This window comes from Diabrotica virgifera, chromosome 5 (assembly GCF_917563875.1).
Source record: "Diabrotica virgifera virgifera chromosome 5, PGI_DIABVI_V3a".
Classification (NCBI taxonomy): Eukaryota; Metazoa; Arthropoda; class Insecta; order Coleoptera; family Chrysomelidae; genus Diabrotica; species Diabrotica virgifera.
Genome location: NC_065447.1, coordinates 147,928,923 through 147,948,448, shown reverse-complemented (window position 1 = coordinate 147,948,448; position 19,526 = coordinate 147,928,923). Strand labels below are relative to the sequence as shown.

At 31.2% G+C, this 19,526-nt stretch overlaps 1 protein-coding gene across 1 annotated transcript in view; it reads left to right on the top strand.

Annotated features, from left to right (window-relative positions):
* The window catches only part of LOC126884495 (uncharacterized), a 210,063-nt gene that overhangs the window by 119,367 nt on the left and 71,170 nt on the right, over positions 1-19,526 (top strand). Inside the window, exons 6-9 of the mRNA XM_050650433.1 lie at positions 3,000-3,076; positions 4,952-5,043; positions 7,518-7,855; positions 14,996-15,082. Coding sequence (XP_050506390.1) covers positions 3,000-3,076; positions 4,952-5,043; positions 7,518-7,855; positions 14,996-15,082 — 594 coding nt within the window. The remainder of the gene's footprint in view (positions 1-2,999; positions 3,077-4,951; positions 5,044-7,517; positions 7,856-14,995; positions 15,083-19,526) is intronic.

Sequence of the window (19,526 nt, the reverse complement as noted above, 5' to 3'; positions counted from 1 at the left end):
CAAAAATATCTATTCTCAGAAAACTTGCCAAAGAACAGCCAAAAATTCAAATGGCCAAAAAAAAAAGATTTGGTATACTTATGCCATTCGGGTATGATACCAGAAGCCCACCATAGTTTTTATAAAAATATTTTGGCACAAGATGATGTACGAGAAGAGGACAACAACTACGGTAAAACCTGTCAGCAACGGCCACTAAAAATGAAAGAACTATTGGTCGATATAGAAAGGTGGCCGGTAATGCCAGTTTTTGTAGTCTAGATATACAGTAAAACCTGACAATAACGGTCACTAAAAATGACAGAACTATTGGCCGATATAACTTTGAAGCTGGCCGGCTAGTTCAGGTGGCCGGTTTTGACAGGTGGCCGTTAACACAGGTTTTACTGTACATAATTGGTTTGGGTAATTTTTAAACTGGCCGTTAGTACAGGTGGCCGTTGTTGGCAGGTGGCCGGTAACACAGGTTTTACTGTAAAAGTAAATGTGTCTACGCTTTTTACAATTTTCTCCGTGCAAAACTGTTGTAACTTTGAAATTCTAATACTAAATGTGTAGTGATTAACAATTTTTTCCGTGCAAAAGTGTTGTAACTTTGAAATTCCTAATTTTTTTTTGCGTTAATATTATTTTATTTAAATTTCTATTTTTGGTTAATGTAATATAGGCTGAAAAGCATGCAAAATCCTAATTAAATGTTAATTTTTCTTAAAATTTGTGTCTTATTTCACCGATATTAGCACGAAAATAAACAAAATCGTCTTTATCTCGAAACTTACTTATTTTGACTTACTGCAGTCTTGCACTGAGGGTGCGATTTGTAAAATTCACCACATGTTTGTAAATAATGGTTAAGTAAGATTATAGAGACCTGGTAATAATATGAAAATGCATAATATATTTATAAAATAATATATTTTTCAGGTTTATTTTGAAACATATTAAAAAAGCCATATCTCGATAAAACTTGCTTATCGAAAAAATACTAAGAGGCAAAAAAGTTTTAAAAACATTGTGTTTAGCTAATGGTACCACAATAATAATTTAATTAGAACGTACATAAAGGTTTGGGGGTTTAAGGCAACAAAACTCCAATAAAATTTTTAAGGGGTGCACAAATTTCAGTTATTTTTTTACCATGTTCCTGCCATAAGAATGCCATATTATATTATGTACATTTTTACATTTTCAATAAAAATGCGATTTTTTGCCGGGTTATCAGAAGATGAGAGGATTTCAGACCCGGAATCGTACTTTAGGATCAATGACATATTATTGCTGTTTTATATTGATTTCTCAAACCAAACAAAACTTTCAAAGTCTCTTTGACCATTAAGCGGTTAAATAACGCTGTAGAGTGCATGAATCGCACTCTTGCGCGTTTTATAAAACGCGCGTGTTTTAAAGTGACCATGGCAACATCAGTAACCTTAGAAACGTAAAGTCTAGAGTCAACTTTGTAATTATTTAACTGACAGAAGTAACTTATAACGTTATCAATTAATTTCGATACCGAAATGGCCGACGCCGCCGAAACGACTGACGTCCACTTGTCTCCACGCTCAAACGACGCGCGACGACGCCCAGATGTCCTAGATCCCTTGATCTATATCTATACCTAACATATAGGTAGTAGATATTTAGAGTACCTACCTACCTATTCAACCGTTACTGCGTTGCAAGAAGTATCTGCTCTAAGTGGATTTCTTGAACTTCCAACTTTGTATATTTTATATACCCAAATTAGGGATGGCGGTTGTTGACAAAACACCGGTTTTTAAACGCTTTAACCTAGCGGTTATAACCTGTCAAAAAAACCGGTTATTCCAAAAACCGGTTTTAGGTTTTCTTGAATCAATATTTAATACCCAATAAGTTACAACGTCACATTTACATTGCACTTTAGTTTGTGATACTCCATAATGTCTATTTTCAATATAGAATCTCACAGTTTTCGATATATTGGAAAAAATCAATTTTCATTTGGTAACTTCAAAGAGCTGTAACTTTTTTAAGTGCACATTTGTACTAAGGTAAATTAGGTTGAATCGTTCTATTTTTGGTCCCAGAATTTGTGATTTAATTTATGACCTACCTTTTTGTTACACCCTTTATAATAATAAACTAACCCAATGAAAGTTTCGGGTCCAAATAATACCAAATAATTGAAAAATACAAAAAGTAGTGAAATTAGGTACTTATTTATAAGACTATAAACGTAATATGAAGTAAATAAGACTATAACGTGTATACATGTATATGAATTATAAAAAAATGTAACATTAAAAATAGTAAAACTAGTAAAAACAAATAATGAATCATTGTTAAAATTCTGAATTGGATTGTCCTAAATGTTTTACAAATTTTTTGTATATCCTAAAAAAATCACATTTTATACAAGATACACAAAACTATTTTATTTTTTTCATTTTTTTAAGTGATTCCACAGGCTTGTTTGTGTAGGTATATCATTTATTATAAATAATACAACTATGAGTGCACATTCTGCACAGCACACAGCTGATTGATATTGATACTATTATCTTTTACTATCTGTTTTTAATAGGATCCCCAATTCAGCAAACATGACCCGCACAAATTCATCAAAATAGCTAGTTCAGCTTATCACATTTCTTAAACATATTTCAGTGAGCGTGAGAGTTATTAATGGATATAAACATTAAACAAAAAATCAAGAACTATTATTGATGAATTTAAACAAACAATATTTTTTCTCGGAATTCATTATTTTTTTATTATCCGGTAACTAATAAGGTTTTATTATCTAAGGTAACTTATCCGGTTTTTCACCGGTTATTACATTAAAAAGAAAAAACCGGTTATAACCGTGACAAATAAACAACCGGCAAAACCGGTTATTGCGAAGTAAAAAAACGGTTTTAGGTTATAACCGGTAAGTTTTTCCCATCCCTAATCCAAATAGTTAATACCTATAGGTAAAACCTGTTCTCATTTGATTATTTCTTATGTTTTTTTAGAGACAACAACCCGATGAGGAATTTTTATCTCTAGGACCTGCGCTAAATGTAGATGACATATTATTAGAAACTGGATAGTAAGTCTTATTTTTTTAAATGTGTTTTATACGTATAATTTTATGATGCAGCTGAATTTAAGTTACTTGCCTACGATATAATAGATTTTTTTTGATTTTGTGATTTCTGGAAGAATAATAACTTGTATCAAATTGAACAGCTTTATAAAATCAGATACCCATTCTTAGGTGGATGAATATTGTTTTGGAGATTTTAGAGAAAATTCAGAAATTACTTGAAAAGGTATAAAAAGAAGACGTGATACCTGCTGAATGGACAGATGCAATATTATGCCCTATATGCACAAAAAAGGAAGTAAAGCAGAATGTCGGAACTGTCGAGGCATAGCGCTGCTTAAGGCAGGCCGCACATCAAAGAAACATGAAACGTAAATTACGTTTCATGGAAATAAACCACTGCAAAACAAACATATATCCGGCCATTTATGAGACTCTCCGAAAATAAAAATGTGTCATGAGCATGAATCACACTCGGTTCATTGATAGGCGGACTTTGAGATTTGTTTAGCAGTGTTTTCTTTTCATGAAACATGTTTTTCGTTTCATGTTTCATGTTTTTCGTTTCAAGTTTCTTTGGTGTGCGGCTTGCCTAACATAGCGTATAAAATACTAGCCATACATATTAAAAATAGATTAAGAGCAACGACTGCTAATAGCATAGGAGAATATCAGTGTGGGTTCAGGAAAGGTAGAAGCAAAGTAGATCAAATTTTCACGCTGAGAGAAATACAAGCCGAAAGCCATGAATACAATAAAATCACGATGGTTCTTTTCAAACAGGCTTTCGATCGAGTCTATTCAAGCAAAGAACTATTCACAGCATTACAAGATATGGTTGTTTGTCCAAATCTTGTTAGGATGATAAAATTAGCTCTACAAATAACAGCGAATAAAGTTAAGATAGGCAACAGTTTAACAGAAAGCTTTGATGTCAAATAAGGAGTACGGCAAGGTGATCCATTATCGTCTGTTTTGTTTAGCATAATATTGGAAAAAGTTATATAGGAAGCAAATATTAATAGAACAGGTCTTTGGCTAGGAGCAAAGCGGGACTGATAAAAACTGCCAAGAAGCTCGAGGAGAAAGTGGTGACCAATGGATTACATATCAACGAAGAAAAAACAAAATATCGAACGGTCAAACAAGCAATTTACTCAGGGTCAATACATAACGAAGGGAGCAACAAAAGGAATCCAATATAAATTCGAAGAAGTGGAAAGGTTTGAATGTTTAGGAAGTATTTTCACTAGACTCTAACATCCAAGAAGAAATACGCAGAAGAATATTATGTCAGGGAACCGTGCCGTATATGCTCTCAACAGACTGTTGAGAAGCAAAAATATATCCCGAGGAGCAAAGTTAAGAACCTACAAACGTGTAATAAGACCAATCGTAACTTATGCATCTGAGACATGGATCACATCAAAAAAACAGCAAGAAATGCTATTAGTTTGGGAGCGAAAAGTGCTGCGCAAAAATCTTTGGTGGGAAGAACGTAAATGGACAATGGATGCGAAGAACAAATAAGGAGCTTTCAATCAGAGCTTTATCAAGAACCTAATATACTAGCAGTAACAAGGGCTTAAAGAATTAGATGGCTGGGTCAAGTTCAGAAAATGAGTTCAGCGAGAGTCCCAAAAAAGATAATATCTAGTGCGTTGGTAGGAAGAAGGAGAAGGGGAAGACCGAAGTCAAAATGGAGCAATGAGGTCAAAGAAGATATGGCAAGGCTTAACATAATCAACATGGAATGGAAGAGAATAGTACATCAAGCCATGGGCCTGCTAGGCCTGTAGTGGTCATATATTATTATTATGTTTATTACTATTATCAGAGTTACAGTATTTCTTAAAAATTTTATCCTTCCTTTTCCAGTCCTAAACCACGATCTGGATCATCGTCGTCAATTCCGTACGGTACTATTGGTCCTCAAATTACAGTTGTTGCTGACGTTCATGTGGCCATAGGTAATATAATTGAGTTAATATTTTGAAAAAGTAAAATTTGTTGTAGGTACATTTAATAAGTATGAGAAAATCGTAGGTATTTTTTTGTAATTCTCTCTGTATTCACTCCGTGCATGACCTAGGGCAGGTGAAGGCACTAGTGCAACACCTAGCGCCTTTACCTGACATTTTTAGATCTCACAATTTAAGGTTAAGCATAATATGATAAAAACATGAAGTTGGAAATTATTAATAACTAGTGATTTTGTCCGTCGCCATGCGAACCATGAGGCGTCTGTTATAGAGCGTAACACTTTAGATTGTAATCTTTCCATTATGGATATGTTGGATTTTGCAGCTGTACCCCATAGCTGGATCCCATAGGTCCAGACCGGTTTGAGTATTGTATTGTATACCAACAGTTTGTTACGTATAGACAACTTCGATGCTCTGCCCAGTATTCAATAATGTTTACGAAATTTTAAGTTTCACTGTTGGCGCTTTTTCCATATATGGGTTCTCCATTCGAAATTTTGTCCAGGTGCATACCAAGGTATTTAACGCTTTCGTCTTGTGAAACAGCTTTGTTATTTATTTCTATATTAGGCGATATTTTGAGACATTTTGTAAATATGATATGTTGTGATTTTGATTCAATGATATTTATTCGCCATTTCTTTGTCCACTTTTCAATGTCCCTAAGATGCCTTTGAAGAGATTCGCTAGCTGTTGCGGGATTTTTATCTGTGACTAACATAGTTGTGTCGTCTGCGAACGTTGTAGTCGTTACATTTTGGTTTGTTGGTATGTCGTGTGTAAATATCAAATATAATATAGGTCTTAGAACACTACCTTAAGCGACTCCAGATCTTATAGGGTAGATTTTTTATGTATATATCTGCTTCATGCTTGACATGGTAGTATCTTCCTTCTAAATATGATTTCAGTATAGTAAACATTGAATCAGGAATGTTCATTTTTATTTTGAAGAGCAACCCTTCATGCCAGACTAATTTAAAATTATACAGGGTGTTTCATTAATAATTGTCCATATAGTAACTGGAGAAACCTTAGCAAAAAATACGAAGATTTAACCTCAAAGGGGTGCTTTATTTAAAAATTTAAAAACTATTTTTGCTCAGAATTTTAAAACTATTCGACGTATCCTTTTCATACTTAGCAGAAAGTGCAACTACTAGACACCCTACTAAATTATGACAAACAAACGTTTCTAGCTACTACCAGAGGCGTACGACAGGGGATGGTGAATGGTTGACCCTTCTCAAATTCTACGCCACTAGAATAATTACTATTTTAGTACCATTTTTAGATTCTTTAATACTTTCTACGTAAATAATATACTCTTCATTGGTAACGATAAAGTCATTAGTTTTCGAGTTATTTGAAGTTAAATATGAAACGGCACAGTTATTTTGATTAATTTATGATATGATTCATATGATTAAAATTTAAAAATTATTTGTACCCAGTACTTTAAAACTATTTGGCGTATCCTCATCATACTTAGCAGAAAGTGTAGGTACTGTACACCCTACTAAATTAAGATAAATAAACGTTTCTAGCTTCTACCAGAGGCGTACGACAGGGGATAGTGTCTGGTTAACCCTTCCCAAATTCTACGCCACTGACGAAATTGCTATTTTAGTGTAATTTTTTGATTTTGCAATACTTTTTATGTAAATAATATACTCTTCATTCATAACGATAAAATGATTAGTTTTCGAAAAATTTGAAATTAAAAATGAAGCGACACAATACAATAATCAAAATAACCGTGTCGTTTCATTTTTAACTTCAAAGATCTCGAAAACTAATGACTTTATCGTAACGAATGAAGAGTATATGATTTTCACAGAAAGTATTGGAGAATTCAAAAATTGAACTAAAATAGCAATTTCGTCAGTGGTGTAGAATTTGGAAAGGGTCAACCATTCACTTTCCCCCGCCGTACGCCTCTGATAATAGCCAGAAACGTTTGTTTAACATAATTTAGTGGTTTGTACAGTACGTATATTTCCTGCCAAGTATGAAAAGGATACGTCGAATAGTTTTAAAATTCTGAGCAAAAATATTTTTAAAATTTTTAGATAAAACACCCTGTAACTCAGTAAGGAACCACATTTTATTTAAGTGTTTTAGGTTAAATCTTCGTATTTTGTGCCAAGGTTTCTCCAGTTACTATATGGACAATTATTAATGAAACACCCTGTATACAGTTTTGGTTACTTTATTGGTGCAGAATGTCAACACACAACCATATGACGTCACGACGCGTTTTGGGCTAGCTACAATAATTTGAATTAGAATCGTCTTTAGGGACTAAACGGAACACAAAAACAACTTTTTTATCTTTGATACGTGTTTTAAATTATGTTCTGTTGTGATTTATAACATTTTTTCGAATTTAAAATTTTATGCAAGTTCCCTATTATTACTATAATATTTAATTCGTCATTTTTGTTTCAACTTCTTAGTAAGTCCAGTACCTGAGCTTATCCCATCTGCTATGATAGATGATGTCACACAAAGACCAACAGTAATCGAAGAGATTATTACGGAAGCTGAAATGCTTGCTGAAAAAAGATCAACCGTAATCGAGGAGATCATTACGGAAGCGGAAATGCTTCCTCCTACTGAGATCCCTCCAATAGCTACTAGTACACCAATGGTAGACACGGCTGCAGCTGCTAAAAGGGCTGTTCGTCCTGGCGTGTTAAAGGAAATTCAGCTGGAAGAAGTCCAAGAAGAGAGAGCTGAGAAAAGAGCAGAAACGAGAAAACCTGTTGAAGAACAGCGAGTTGTTTCAAAAAAGGTAAGATATATAAATATGTATACATAATAAATATATATATATATATATATATATATATATATATATAAAGTAGTTTGGTATTATTGACTGACAATATGTAGATACAAGTTTTTATTGAGGTTGCAGTCAGTGTAAGGGGTAGGATGAGAGAAACTCTTTGTTACAATCGAGCTTTCGCAAAATTTATTTGCTTCGTCAAGATTAGCTAAAATGAGTATATAATTATAAATACAATGAAATTAAAGATAAAAGAACATTGTATAAAAAAGCACAAAAACTTACAACGTGAGGTTAGTTCATTAATTTAACATTTCCACAAAACATAATTATATAAAAATATCCTTATTTTAATCGTTTCCAAATTTCAATGTTTTAATTTTTACAATTTCTAATGAAAAATTTTGATTTATTAATTTAGTTCTAAATTTGATTAATGCCAGAAAGACACTCAATTAATGTCAATAAGACATTAAATAGGTATCTGTTTATTTTATTTTAAGTTGTTAAAAACTAGTTTTTTGATTATTACTTACTAGCGTACTTTAAATTATGGAAGGTATAGATAGATATAAGTACATGTTTTGTTGATTATTGTTTTATTAATAAATTAAAGTGGCGTTAATTTTAAAAATTTAATTTTTGAAATTTTGTCAGGGAATTTACTATTCTTTAATTAGAATATCATTTATCGTAAGATAAAATATAATTATAGATGTTACTTAGTTTATTTATGTCTGTTCTTTTATTTACACATTGATATTTATTTATGCACACCATTTCTAAAAATTCTCTTTTATTTAGTTTATTTTCATGTTTTAATACCGTTGTTTCATCGAATTTGAATGTATGATTTTTGTTTATTGCATGATCTACTAATGCACATGTGTTTTTATTATTTCTAAGGTCGCTTTTGTGTGACGTTAGTCTACCTATTAAATTCCTGGATGTGTGTCCGATGTATGACTTATCGCAATTTTCGCATGGTATTTTGTAAACTACATTTGAGTTTTCCATAATACTAATAGGTGTTTTAGTTTTTGTATATAGTGATGCTAATGTCTTTACATTTTTAGTTGCGATTTTAATTTGTGGGTAGTTCGTAAATACTTTAGTTAATTTGGGTGTTAATATTGGTATATAAGGTAGTGATGTATAAGTAAATTGGGGTTGTAAAATTTGGTGATTTGGTGTTGTTGTTATATGTATGTCAGTCATTCTATTATTAGGGTTGTTAAATAAAAATTTGTTTATTAGTTTAATTGGGTAAGAATTCTCCAATAAAATGTCTTTGAGTTCCATTAATCCTTTATTGATGTTGCTACTGTGAGATAATTTGGTGATTCTGTGTTTTAGAGCTAATATTAAATTTATTTTCATATGAGGCGGATGCTGAGAATGATAGTTGATAAATCTATTACTATCTATAGGTTTTCTGTACCATTCAGTTATTAATATATTTTGTGGATTTCGTTTGAGTCTTATGTCGAGATATGGGATGCTGTTATCTATTTCTTCTTCACATGTAAATTTTAGATGTTCACTATAGTTGTTAAAAGTTTGTAAAGTTTCATTTATTTTATTTACAGGTAAAGCAAGTATTAAGTCATCCACAAATCGTTTAATAAATGGAACATAAAAAGGCAATTTATTTAAAGAATCCCTGACTAAATCATCCAGTACATAATTACATAATATGCATGAAATACTAGAGCCCATGGGTGTGCTTTTTTATACAATGTTCTTTTATCTTTAATTTCATTGTATTTATAATTATATACTCATTTTAGCTAATCTTGACGAAGCAAATAAATTTTGCGAAAGCTCGATTGTAACAAAGAGTTTCTCTCATCCTGCCCCTTACACTGACTGCAACCTCAATAAAAACTTATATCTATATATATATATATATATATATATATATATATATAGTAATGTTTGAATAACGGCAATTCGGTCAGTTGAAAGAAAACTCTATTTGTTTTAAGTCTCCATATTTCGTCACTATTTGGTGACTTCTTCAGGAGAAAACTGCAAATTTATTAATATTAGACATGGACAAACTTAAATATTTCGATACTTACAACTATAAGAGTAAAAATTTAAATTTCTTTAACATTATTTTGAAAATTGATTTAGAAAATGACAGATTTTATTTTGACTTATTGGGGAGTTATGGTAACTGCAATATATTTTATATTAATAGAATGTTATCTGATATATACAATTTTTAGTGAATAGGTCAAAGTAAAAAAGGAAATTATACATTTACGAAATTTTAAGGTGGAAAGGTAATAGTAGAAAACTAAGAAAGGACCTAGAGTAAGTTAAATTGATTTATAAAATGTAATTGATGGTACTTCATGAGTTAGTGTAAGACTGGTATTTAGAAATTTAAATAAAATTGAGGTAGATTAACTATTAGAAGATAAATTGGGTAATTTGTTTATTTAAATGTTATGTATTAGTTAGAATATTACAGTAGATATTACTCAAATGGTTAGTGTCAGTCTTATAATTAATTGATTCTGGAGTTTTGTTAATATGTACCATCTCAAGGAAAAGTCGCTTTTTATAATTATCAACTTGTTCCAATATTTTTACATTATTAAAATCAAATTTATGTCCTGTATTTATGCGGTGATCTACTAAGGCACAGCAGTTTTTTCTTATATTGCAGTCACTTTTATGTTGAGTGACACGTTGCTTAAGCCATTGTTTACTTTGACCAATATAACAACCTTGACATCCAATGCAATTTATTTTGTAAATTATGTTGCTCTTCAATGTGTTTGGAGTATTAGCTTTAGTTTTTGAGAACAAACTTGAATTTAGAAGTAGATTGTACTTAACTAATTTGATGTTGGGAAAAGTTTTTAAAAGTGGGACAATTTTGTCTGTTAAATTTTGGACATAGGGTATTTTTTTGTAAATAACTGGTTGTGGATTATTTATCAAAGGTCTATTAGAGGAGTTGGTGTTATAAATAAGTTTTTTTAAAATGTGTTTTGGGTAGCCATTGTTTAAAAACATTTCAAAAAGTTTATTATGTTTTTAAAAAATGTTTTTAAACAATGGCTACCCAAAACACATTTTAAAAAAACTTATTTATAACACCAACTCCTCTAATAGACCTTTGATAAATAATCCACAACCAGTTATTTACAAAAAAATACCCTATGTCCAAAATTTAACAGACAAAATTGTCCCACTTTTAAAAACTTTTCCCAACACCAAATTAGTTAAGTACAATCCACTTCTAAATTCAAGTTTGTTCTCAAAAACTAAAGCTAATACTCCAAACATATTGAAGAGCAACATAATTTACAAAACAAATTGCATTGGATGTCAAGGTTGTTATATTGGTCAACCCTTTCAATGGCATTTCGGTGTTCTTCTCGTCTTACATGGATTTTTCGGTTGGTCTGTCCAATGTACGACTTTCCACAATCCCCACACGGAATCTCGTATACTCCTTGACTTTCTAGAAACAGAAAGCATATATATATACAGGGTGGTTCATCTTATTCGCCTCGGTGTCTGTACGGAAAACCACTTAATATTTTAAAAAAATTTCTTTACAGAAATATACATGACCATTAATACTATAATCCAAAAATAATGTGAATTGTACAGGGTGCTCCAAAAAAGAGTGGTATATCAAAGTTATATTTTTTCTTATGGAATGCCCTATATCTGATGACCTTATTGAATTTACCTTAAAAAATAAACTATACTTTCATAAGGGTTCCGTATACCTAAATACAGGGTGTTTTGAATTATTTCGATTTTTATAAAAATGTAAGGTTTTAGAAAAAAAATAAATATCTACGAATCTAAGAATCAGTAACAAATTCTTTCTTGGATCTTAATAATAGACTATTTAGCATACTTAAACAGATGTTTATTGCAACAAAGTTTCTTACAGGGTGGTCAAAATATGAGATTGTTCTATTAACAAATTCAAGCTGTAATAACTTACTTATTTTAAATGGAACACCCTGTATTTTACTAGTCTATCGCGTAGAAAATTTACTTAGCTTTCAATTTGTATTAGGGTTTCCTATACTATCTTTTTACAGGGTGGTCAAAATATTAGATTGTTCTATTAACAAATTCAAGCTGTAATAACTTACTTATTTTAAATGGTACATCCTGTATCTTACTAGTCTATCGCGTAGAAAATTTATTTAGCTTTCAATTCTTATTAGGGTTTCCTATACCTATCTTCCTTCATTTTTTAAATATTTAAAGATTTCCTAATTTGTAAGCTTTAAAAATTAGAATTACGTACCTATAATATCGTGGTTATGTACAACACATCACCAACACCGGCAATATACTTAGACAAGATACTGTCATTAATAAAATTTTCATTGTTATCATGTAATCATACAGAGTGTTGTATTATTTTAGTTGATTTTGGCCTACATGTAACATTGAATAATATGTTTATATTTATAGTAAACTGCATACCCTATATTAGATGCTGTATTCTGGAAGATATTTAAATTAATACCTATATTTCATTTCGTATAAGTATTTTCCATATCTTAAACCGACGGTTATTAAGTAAATTTAAGAACACCACTTTTTGTTTGAATCTTTGAATCGCAATTACAAACAATTAAATGCAATGGCTACTATGACGAAAACGAGCCTATTGTACAAAAATATGTAAAAATGGGTATTTACAGAATATCATGGGAATTTATATTTACAGAATAATATGTGTATTGAGAATGTTTATATGGAATTGAATAGATTTTAAATATCTTCCACTATAAAGAATAGAATATCGAGTATGCCATTTAAAATAAGAACACTCTGTGTGATTAAATGATAAAAATGTGAATTTTATTAACGAAAGTATCTTGACTAAGATAGCTAAGTATATTGCCGGTGTTGGTGATGTGTTTTACATAACCACGACATAGGTACCTAATTCTGATTTTTAAAGCTTACAAATTAGGAAATCTTTAAATATTTGAAAAATGAAGGGAGATAGGTATAGGAAACCCTAATAAGAATTAAAAGCTAAGTAAATTTTCTACGCGATAGACTAGTAAGATACAGGGTGTTCCATTTAAAATAAGTAAGTTATTACAGTTTGAATTTGTTAATAGAACAATCTAATATTTTGACCACCCTGGAAAAAGATAGGTATAGGAAACCCTAATACAAATTGAAAGCTAAATAAATTTTCTACGCGATAGCCTAGTAAGATACAGGGTGTTCCATTTAAAATAAGTAAGTTATTACAGCTTGAATTTGTTAATAGAACAATCTCATATTTTGACCACCCTGTAAGAAATTTTGTTGCAGTAAGCATCTGTTTAAGTATGCTAAATAGTCTATTATTAAGATCAAAGAAAGAATTTGTTACTGATTCTTAGATTCGTAGATATTTATCTTTTTCTAAAACCTTACATTTTCATAAAAATCGAAATAAATCAAAACACCCTGTATTTAGATATAGGGAAACCTTATGAAAGTATAGCTTATTTTTTAAGGTCAATTCAGTAATGTCATCAGATATAGGGCATTCCATAAGAAAAAATATAACTTTGATATACCACTCTTTTTTGGAACACCCTGTATAATTCACATTATTTTTAGATTGTAGTATTAAAGGCCCTGTATATTTCTGTGAAGAAATTTTTTTTAAATATTGAGTGGTTTTCCGTACAGAGACCGAGGCGAATAAGATGAACCACCCTGTATATATATATATATATATATATATATATATATATATATATATATATATATATATATATATATATATACCAATATATACATATTATACAGGGTGTAACAAAAATACAGGTCATAAATTAAACCACATATTCTGGGACCAAAAATAGATCGAATGAACCTAACTTACCTTAGTACAAATATGCACACAAAAAAAGTTACAGCCCTTTGAAGTTACAAAATGAAAATCGATTTTTTCGAATATGTCGAAAACTATTAGAGAGTTTTTGTTGAAAATGGACATGTGGCATTCTTATGGCAAGAACATCTTAAAGAAAAATTATAGTGAAATTTGTGCACCCAATAAAAATTTTATGGGGGTTTTGTTCCCTTAAACCCCCCCAAACTTTTGTGTCCGTTTCAAATAAATTATTATTCTGATGCCATTAGTTAAACTAAATATTTTTAAAACTTTTTTGCCTCTTAGTATTTTTTCGATAAGGCAGTTTTTACCGAGTTGCGGCTTCTTTTTTAATATGCTTACATAAAAATTTTATGAGGATTTTGTTCCTTTAAACCCCCCAAATGTTTGTATACGTTCCAATTAAACTATTACTGCGGTACCATTAGTTAAACACAGTGTTTTTAAAACTTTTTTGCCTCTTTGTATTTTTTTGATGAAGCATCTTTTATCGAGATGTGGCTTCTTTTTTAATATGGTTCAAAATATACCTAAAAATGTAAATCATAAATAAATTTTCATATTATTACCAAGTCTCCATAATCGTACTTTACCATATACAAATATGTGGTGGATTTGACAAATATTCAAATATATCGATAAAAACTGACTTTTGGAAAAAGTACTAAGAGACAAAAAAGTTTTTAAAAACTTGTGTTTAACTAATGGCGCTACAATAATAATTAAATTGAAACGTACACAAAAGTTTGGGGGGGTTTAAAAGAAACAAACCCCCATAAAATTTTTATGGGGTGTCCAAATTTCATGATAATTTTTTCTTAAAATAATACTGCCATAACAATACCACATGTCCATTTTTAATAAAAAATCTCTAATAGTTTTCGATATATTGGAAAAAATCAATTTTCATTTTGTAACTTCAAAGGGCTGTAACTTTTTTTCCGTGCACATTTGTACTAAGGTAAGTTAGCATAGGCGTAACCAGGATGATCCTAAGGGGGGGTTACAACTACCTGAAAGGGGGGGGTTACAACTACTGGAAGGTCTCTGAGGGCTATGGTGTTAAGCGTATAGAGCTCAAAGTACATCCCAATGGGGGGGGTTACAACCCCCAAAACCCCCCCTGGTTACGCCTATGTAAGTTAGGTTCAATCGAACTATTTTTGGTCCCAGAATACGCGATTAAATTTATGACACCCTGTATACACCCTGTTACACCCTGTATATTTGTTACATATTTTCAGGAACAGCTTGTCGCCGACGAGGAATACAAGAGGATATTTTTACCAACGTCATCAACTCGATTTACTCGTATTAATCGTTGTCTTCCTGTAAGTATAAAAATATGTAGTTAGGAAATGTTAAGAAAATTAAATAATTTACACTAGCGGATATTTTGTAACTATAAAGATCCATATGAATATTTCTATATTAGTAAGTTGCAAAAATGCTCTGAAAAAATTACAAATACCTAGATATTAATATTTAATCACGGTTTTTGCTCCAAATTTTAAAGAACTGCTTGGATTGACATGAAATTTATAGCATACACGTAGCTAACATGTCAAATAAAAAAAGAAGTGATATTGTGCCGAATGTGTGCTTTTACCCAGGGGTGAGTTTCACCCTTTCTCGGGTGTGAAAAAAATTATGTTCCAAGTGTGTAAGGGGTCTAGGACGTTTCATCGCCGCCAGTTCATCGCCGCTGTTTCGATGCCGCCAGTTCATCGCCGGCCGATTCATCGCCAACTCTTCGTTGGTACTACTACTTACGGAACACCTTGTATATTGAAAAAAAAAATTATGTACAACGTACATTTAAAAAAAAATGCAAATTATTTAAATAAAAATTATGAAGTAGATACACCACTGGAGTATTGAACACTACATAAATTTGAACATATGATATATTTCTACGAGTACAAAGGTCATTTAACACTACAAAATTAGTACTATCTAGTATAAAATTTAGGGGAAGTAGAACAGTAAATATAATAGTTTAAATATTTTAGTAAATTTTTTAAATAAAATATTTTTTATCTTTTTATTTGTCATAAATTTTGAACTGAATTTAACGTCGTGTCGTGTCATCTCCTATAATACAAACGCTTGTTTCACATTATACGATTTTTGAACGTGCGAGGGATTTGTCGTGCCGTAGTTTTGTCGCACTTGTCCTTTTCACACAATAAGAATTGGGTCGCACGAAGATATTTTGCTGTGCTGTTTGGTATATTATTTTTATTTACACTTTGTGGCTGAGGTAGGTACATAATAAGATGTCGGGTATGTATCATTACGATACATCATTACAAATGGGTATTTTTTGTCCATACTTTTGTCCTAATGTACTGTAATGCGTATTTAATTCATTTGCAATTTCTATTTTGTCAGTTATTATTTCTTATGTTTTTTTCTAACAATAAAACACTGAAAACTTTTGTTTTCTATACTTCCACAAAATTTATTACAACTATGTGACTACAGCTGTTTCGGCAGAGTGCCTTTCTCAAGTGATTTAGTTTAAAATGGTTTGCCTATTTAAAATCTTTAACTGAAGAGGTTGAGGAGTGGGGAGCTGTTTGTCTCGAGTTGGTCATTCAGAATTATATCTGTATTTTTCAATTTATTAATTTCCATAGATTCTAATAAAGATAGCTTTATCTATAAAGATAGAAGGCCTTTATTTTGAATATGCAGAATTTGAAACTGTTTATTAAAAGAATGCTTATGATCTAGAAGGTGAAGTGCGTATGTAGAAGTATCTGTTTTTCTATTGTTGAAAGCCCTTTTGTGTTCTGCTATCCGTTTGTCAAAAGTTCTGCCAGTTTGACCGATGTAAGTTTTCGGACAGTCACCACAAGTTAGTTTGTAAGCACCACTCTGTAGTTTTCTCTTTCGGCTCTTATTGTTCTTAATATATTTGCTTAAGTTGTTATTAGTTTTGAAAGTTCGTGTTATTCCTTTCTTTTTTATGTATCTGGCTATTTTTGTTGTTATCTTGCCAGTATATGTGATAGAGCAGAAGGTACTGGGTTCTTTCTGTGGTGGTGGATAGACTAATTTCAGGGCTTTCTTATGGAGTTTTTTAAGCTTATTTGTGGCTTATTTCCCATTTAGACTAGTTGATTATAAAAATTCCACAAGGAAACAGCTTCAGAACAACATTACAATCTATGTTTTTCATGTACAGAATTTAATAGACCCTCTGTCATGCATACATTTTTAAATGTTGTTCCTCTCGTTTTAAATGTTGTTTTTGGATAATTTCACACAAGACGTGACCGCCGACCTACTCCAGTTTTAAACGAGTTGTTTACCCTATAAAACTAAATATAATTTCGTAGAATAAAAGGTATATTTTATATGGAGCGAAATCCTATTAACACAAGAAGATATGATTTATACTTATATTTTTATATTCACACATATTCAGACCCTCTACACTCAACATTAATTGCAACTATGTAAAATAAAGTTTATTATAATATACTTGGCAGTTTTAATTACTGTTGTTATCAGTAACATATAATTAATTTTGCTGTATTTATAAAATGTGTTTTTTTCTTTATCACCTAATTCGTCAAATTAATTAATTCAAATTAATTCGTGCACCATTAAGTGCACGGCATACACCATTCCAAGCATTTCTCGTCAAGTTTCTATCTTTATATATTTCTATTGTTTTGTCCCAATGAACAGATCTCGCTTCAATTAATGTTATTAGTTATTACTATTTCACTATCAATCTGAGACATCATAATATAAAATATATGCACCTACTTTAAACAGCCTCAAGGTGTAAATTAAAATAATGAACCAAACAAGCAAAGAAACTACCTTCATGCGACTGAACGACAGTATCATATGAAAGGATACATTAAGTTCCCTATGCTACTGGGTGCGTAAAGACGGCACGGCTGTCGTCTGTTGTTGTAAGCGAGGGACGACATAAACACGACAACTTCACCGAACGTTTCAACACCGTCTAGTGAGAAAGGCTCCATATATGCGCCACCATTGGAATGTCGTCGTGCGTTCTAAAACTCGCACGACAAAATTCTTATAATGTGAAACAAGCGAAAATCAACTGACTAACTGGCGATGAAACGGCCGGCAATGAAACGGAGGCGATGAAATGGACTGGCGATGAATCGGCGGCATCGAAACGGCGGCAATGAACCGGCGGCGATGAAACGTCACATTCCGGTGTGTAAGTCTGGAAATAGATAACGTGACTAATTCTAAGCAACTTTTTTTCTAGAGAGGTTTTTCACTTAGTCAATACTTTTCGAGTTATTTTCGAGTGATGTATTCATTTTCAACAAAAATCCACGTTCTTAAACGGTTTTTCGCAAATTCAGAAAGTATTTCATCGAAAAAAATACTCTTAGCAAAAATATAGCATTTTATAAAAAGGTGAAAAAAATGGTGTATGCGTGAGGTCTCTATACGCAGTAGATACAAAGTTGTATCTAATGAAAAATAGATTAATATTCGTCAAATTTCAAACAAAATATTTCAACGTGAAATAACCAAAAAAATAAACACTTTTTGGGAAAACTCTTTTGGGAAAGTTTTGCAAAAATTTTTGCAAAAAGCTACTAAAATTTTTTATTTCATTAGTAGTTCCAAAATGACACAAAATCTAGGCATCGGATAAAAAAGTTTATTTGAAGAAAGTGTATTTTTTTGCTCTTCTTAATGGCGGTACAGGCTCGTTTTTTTAATATTGTATTTAATTACAGAGTAATTTCCACATATTAATATATTTTCCAAATTGGGCTCTGTACCGCCATTCTTTATTATATTACGAATACGTGTGCCAAATATCTCGAAAAAATAGTCAAAATTACAGCCGCAATCTTGGAACGCGTTTTCGCTACCTGTTGATCGCTACTGTTTCCTCTTAAGTGGTGCGTCTTACGTAGGTACATACACAAAACTAATGTAAGTTAGAACGCATACAGATCCACCTTACGTAAATTTGTATTTAAAATTGGACGGGATTTTGCAGAAAGAATCCAAACCACACTTTGTTAAAACTGAGATATTAGCCAAAAACTTGACGATAAAATTTAAAATTCTCTATTAAAAATAATCATGGTTTAACATCAAAATCGTCAATATATGCATTAGATTTGATTCCACACATACTGTTTGATTCAAGAAAACAGTTGTTTTAAACAAAAAATCCACTTTTGTTGCTTGGTTCTCTTCTGCAAAACAACTTAAGTGAATTCAAATTTAACAAACATGTATTTTCCATTATTGAGTTACATAATCAGGCGTATAATATAAAAAAATGTTAATATGAAATTACTGGGATTTAATAATTTGTTCGATTTCAAAATCTGGAAGTCCTGTGAATTCAAGAAAATAGTTGTTTTAAAAAAAATCCAATTTTGTGGCTTGGTTCCCTTCTGCAAAACAACTTAAGTGAATTCAAGGTTAACAAACATTTATTTTCCATTATTGAGTTACATAATCAGGCGTATAATCTAAAAAAATGTAATATGAAATTACTGGGATTTAATAATTTGTTCTGTAAGTCCCGTGAATTTAAGAAAACAGTTGTTTAAAAAAAATCCACTTTTGTAGCTTGGTTCCTTTCTCCAAAATAACTTAAGTGAATTTGCATTAAGGAACCAACCCCCATGGATCTTTTCTGCAGAACGCTGTCATGCTGCAACGATAATGTTGGTTGGTTCTTTCGCTCATAGAGGACAATCAATCAATGTGTGGATTTGCGTGAAAGATTTGGTATTCTTTGTT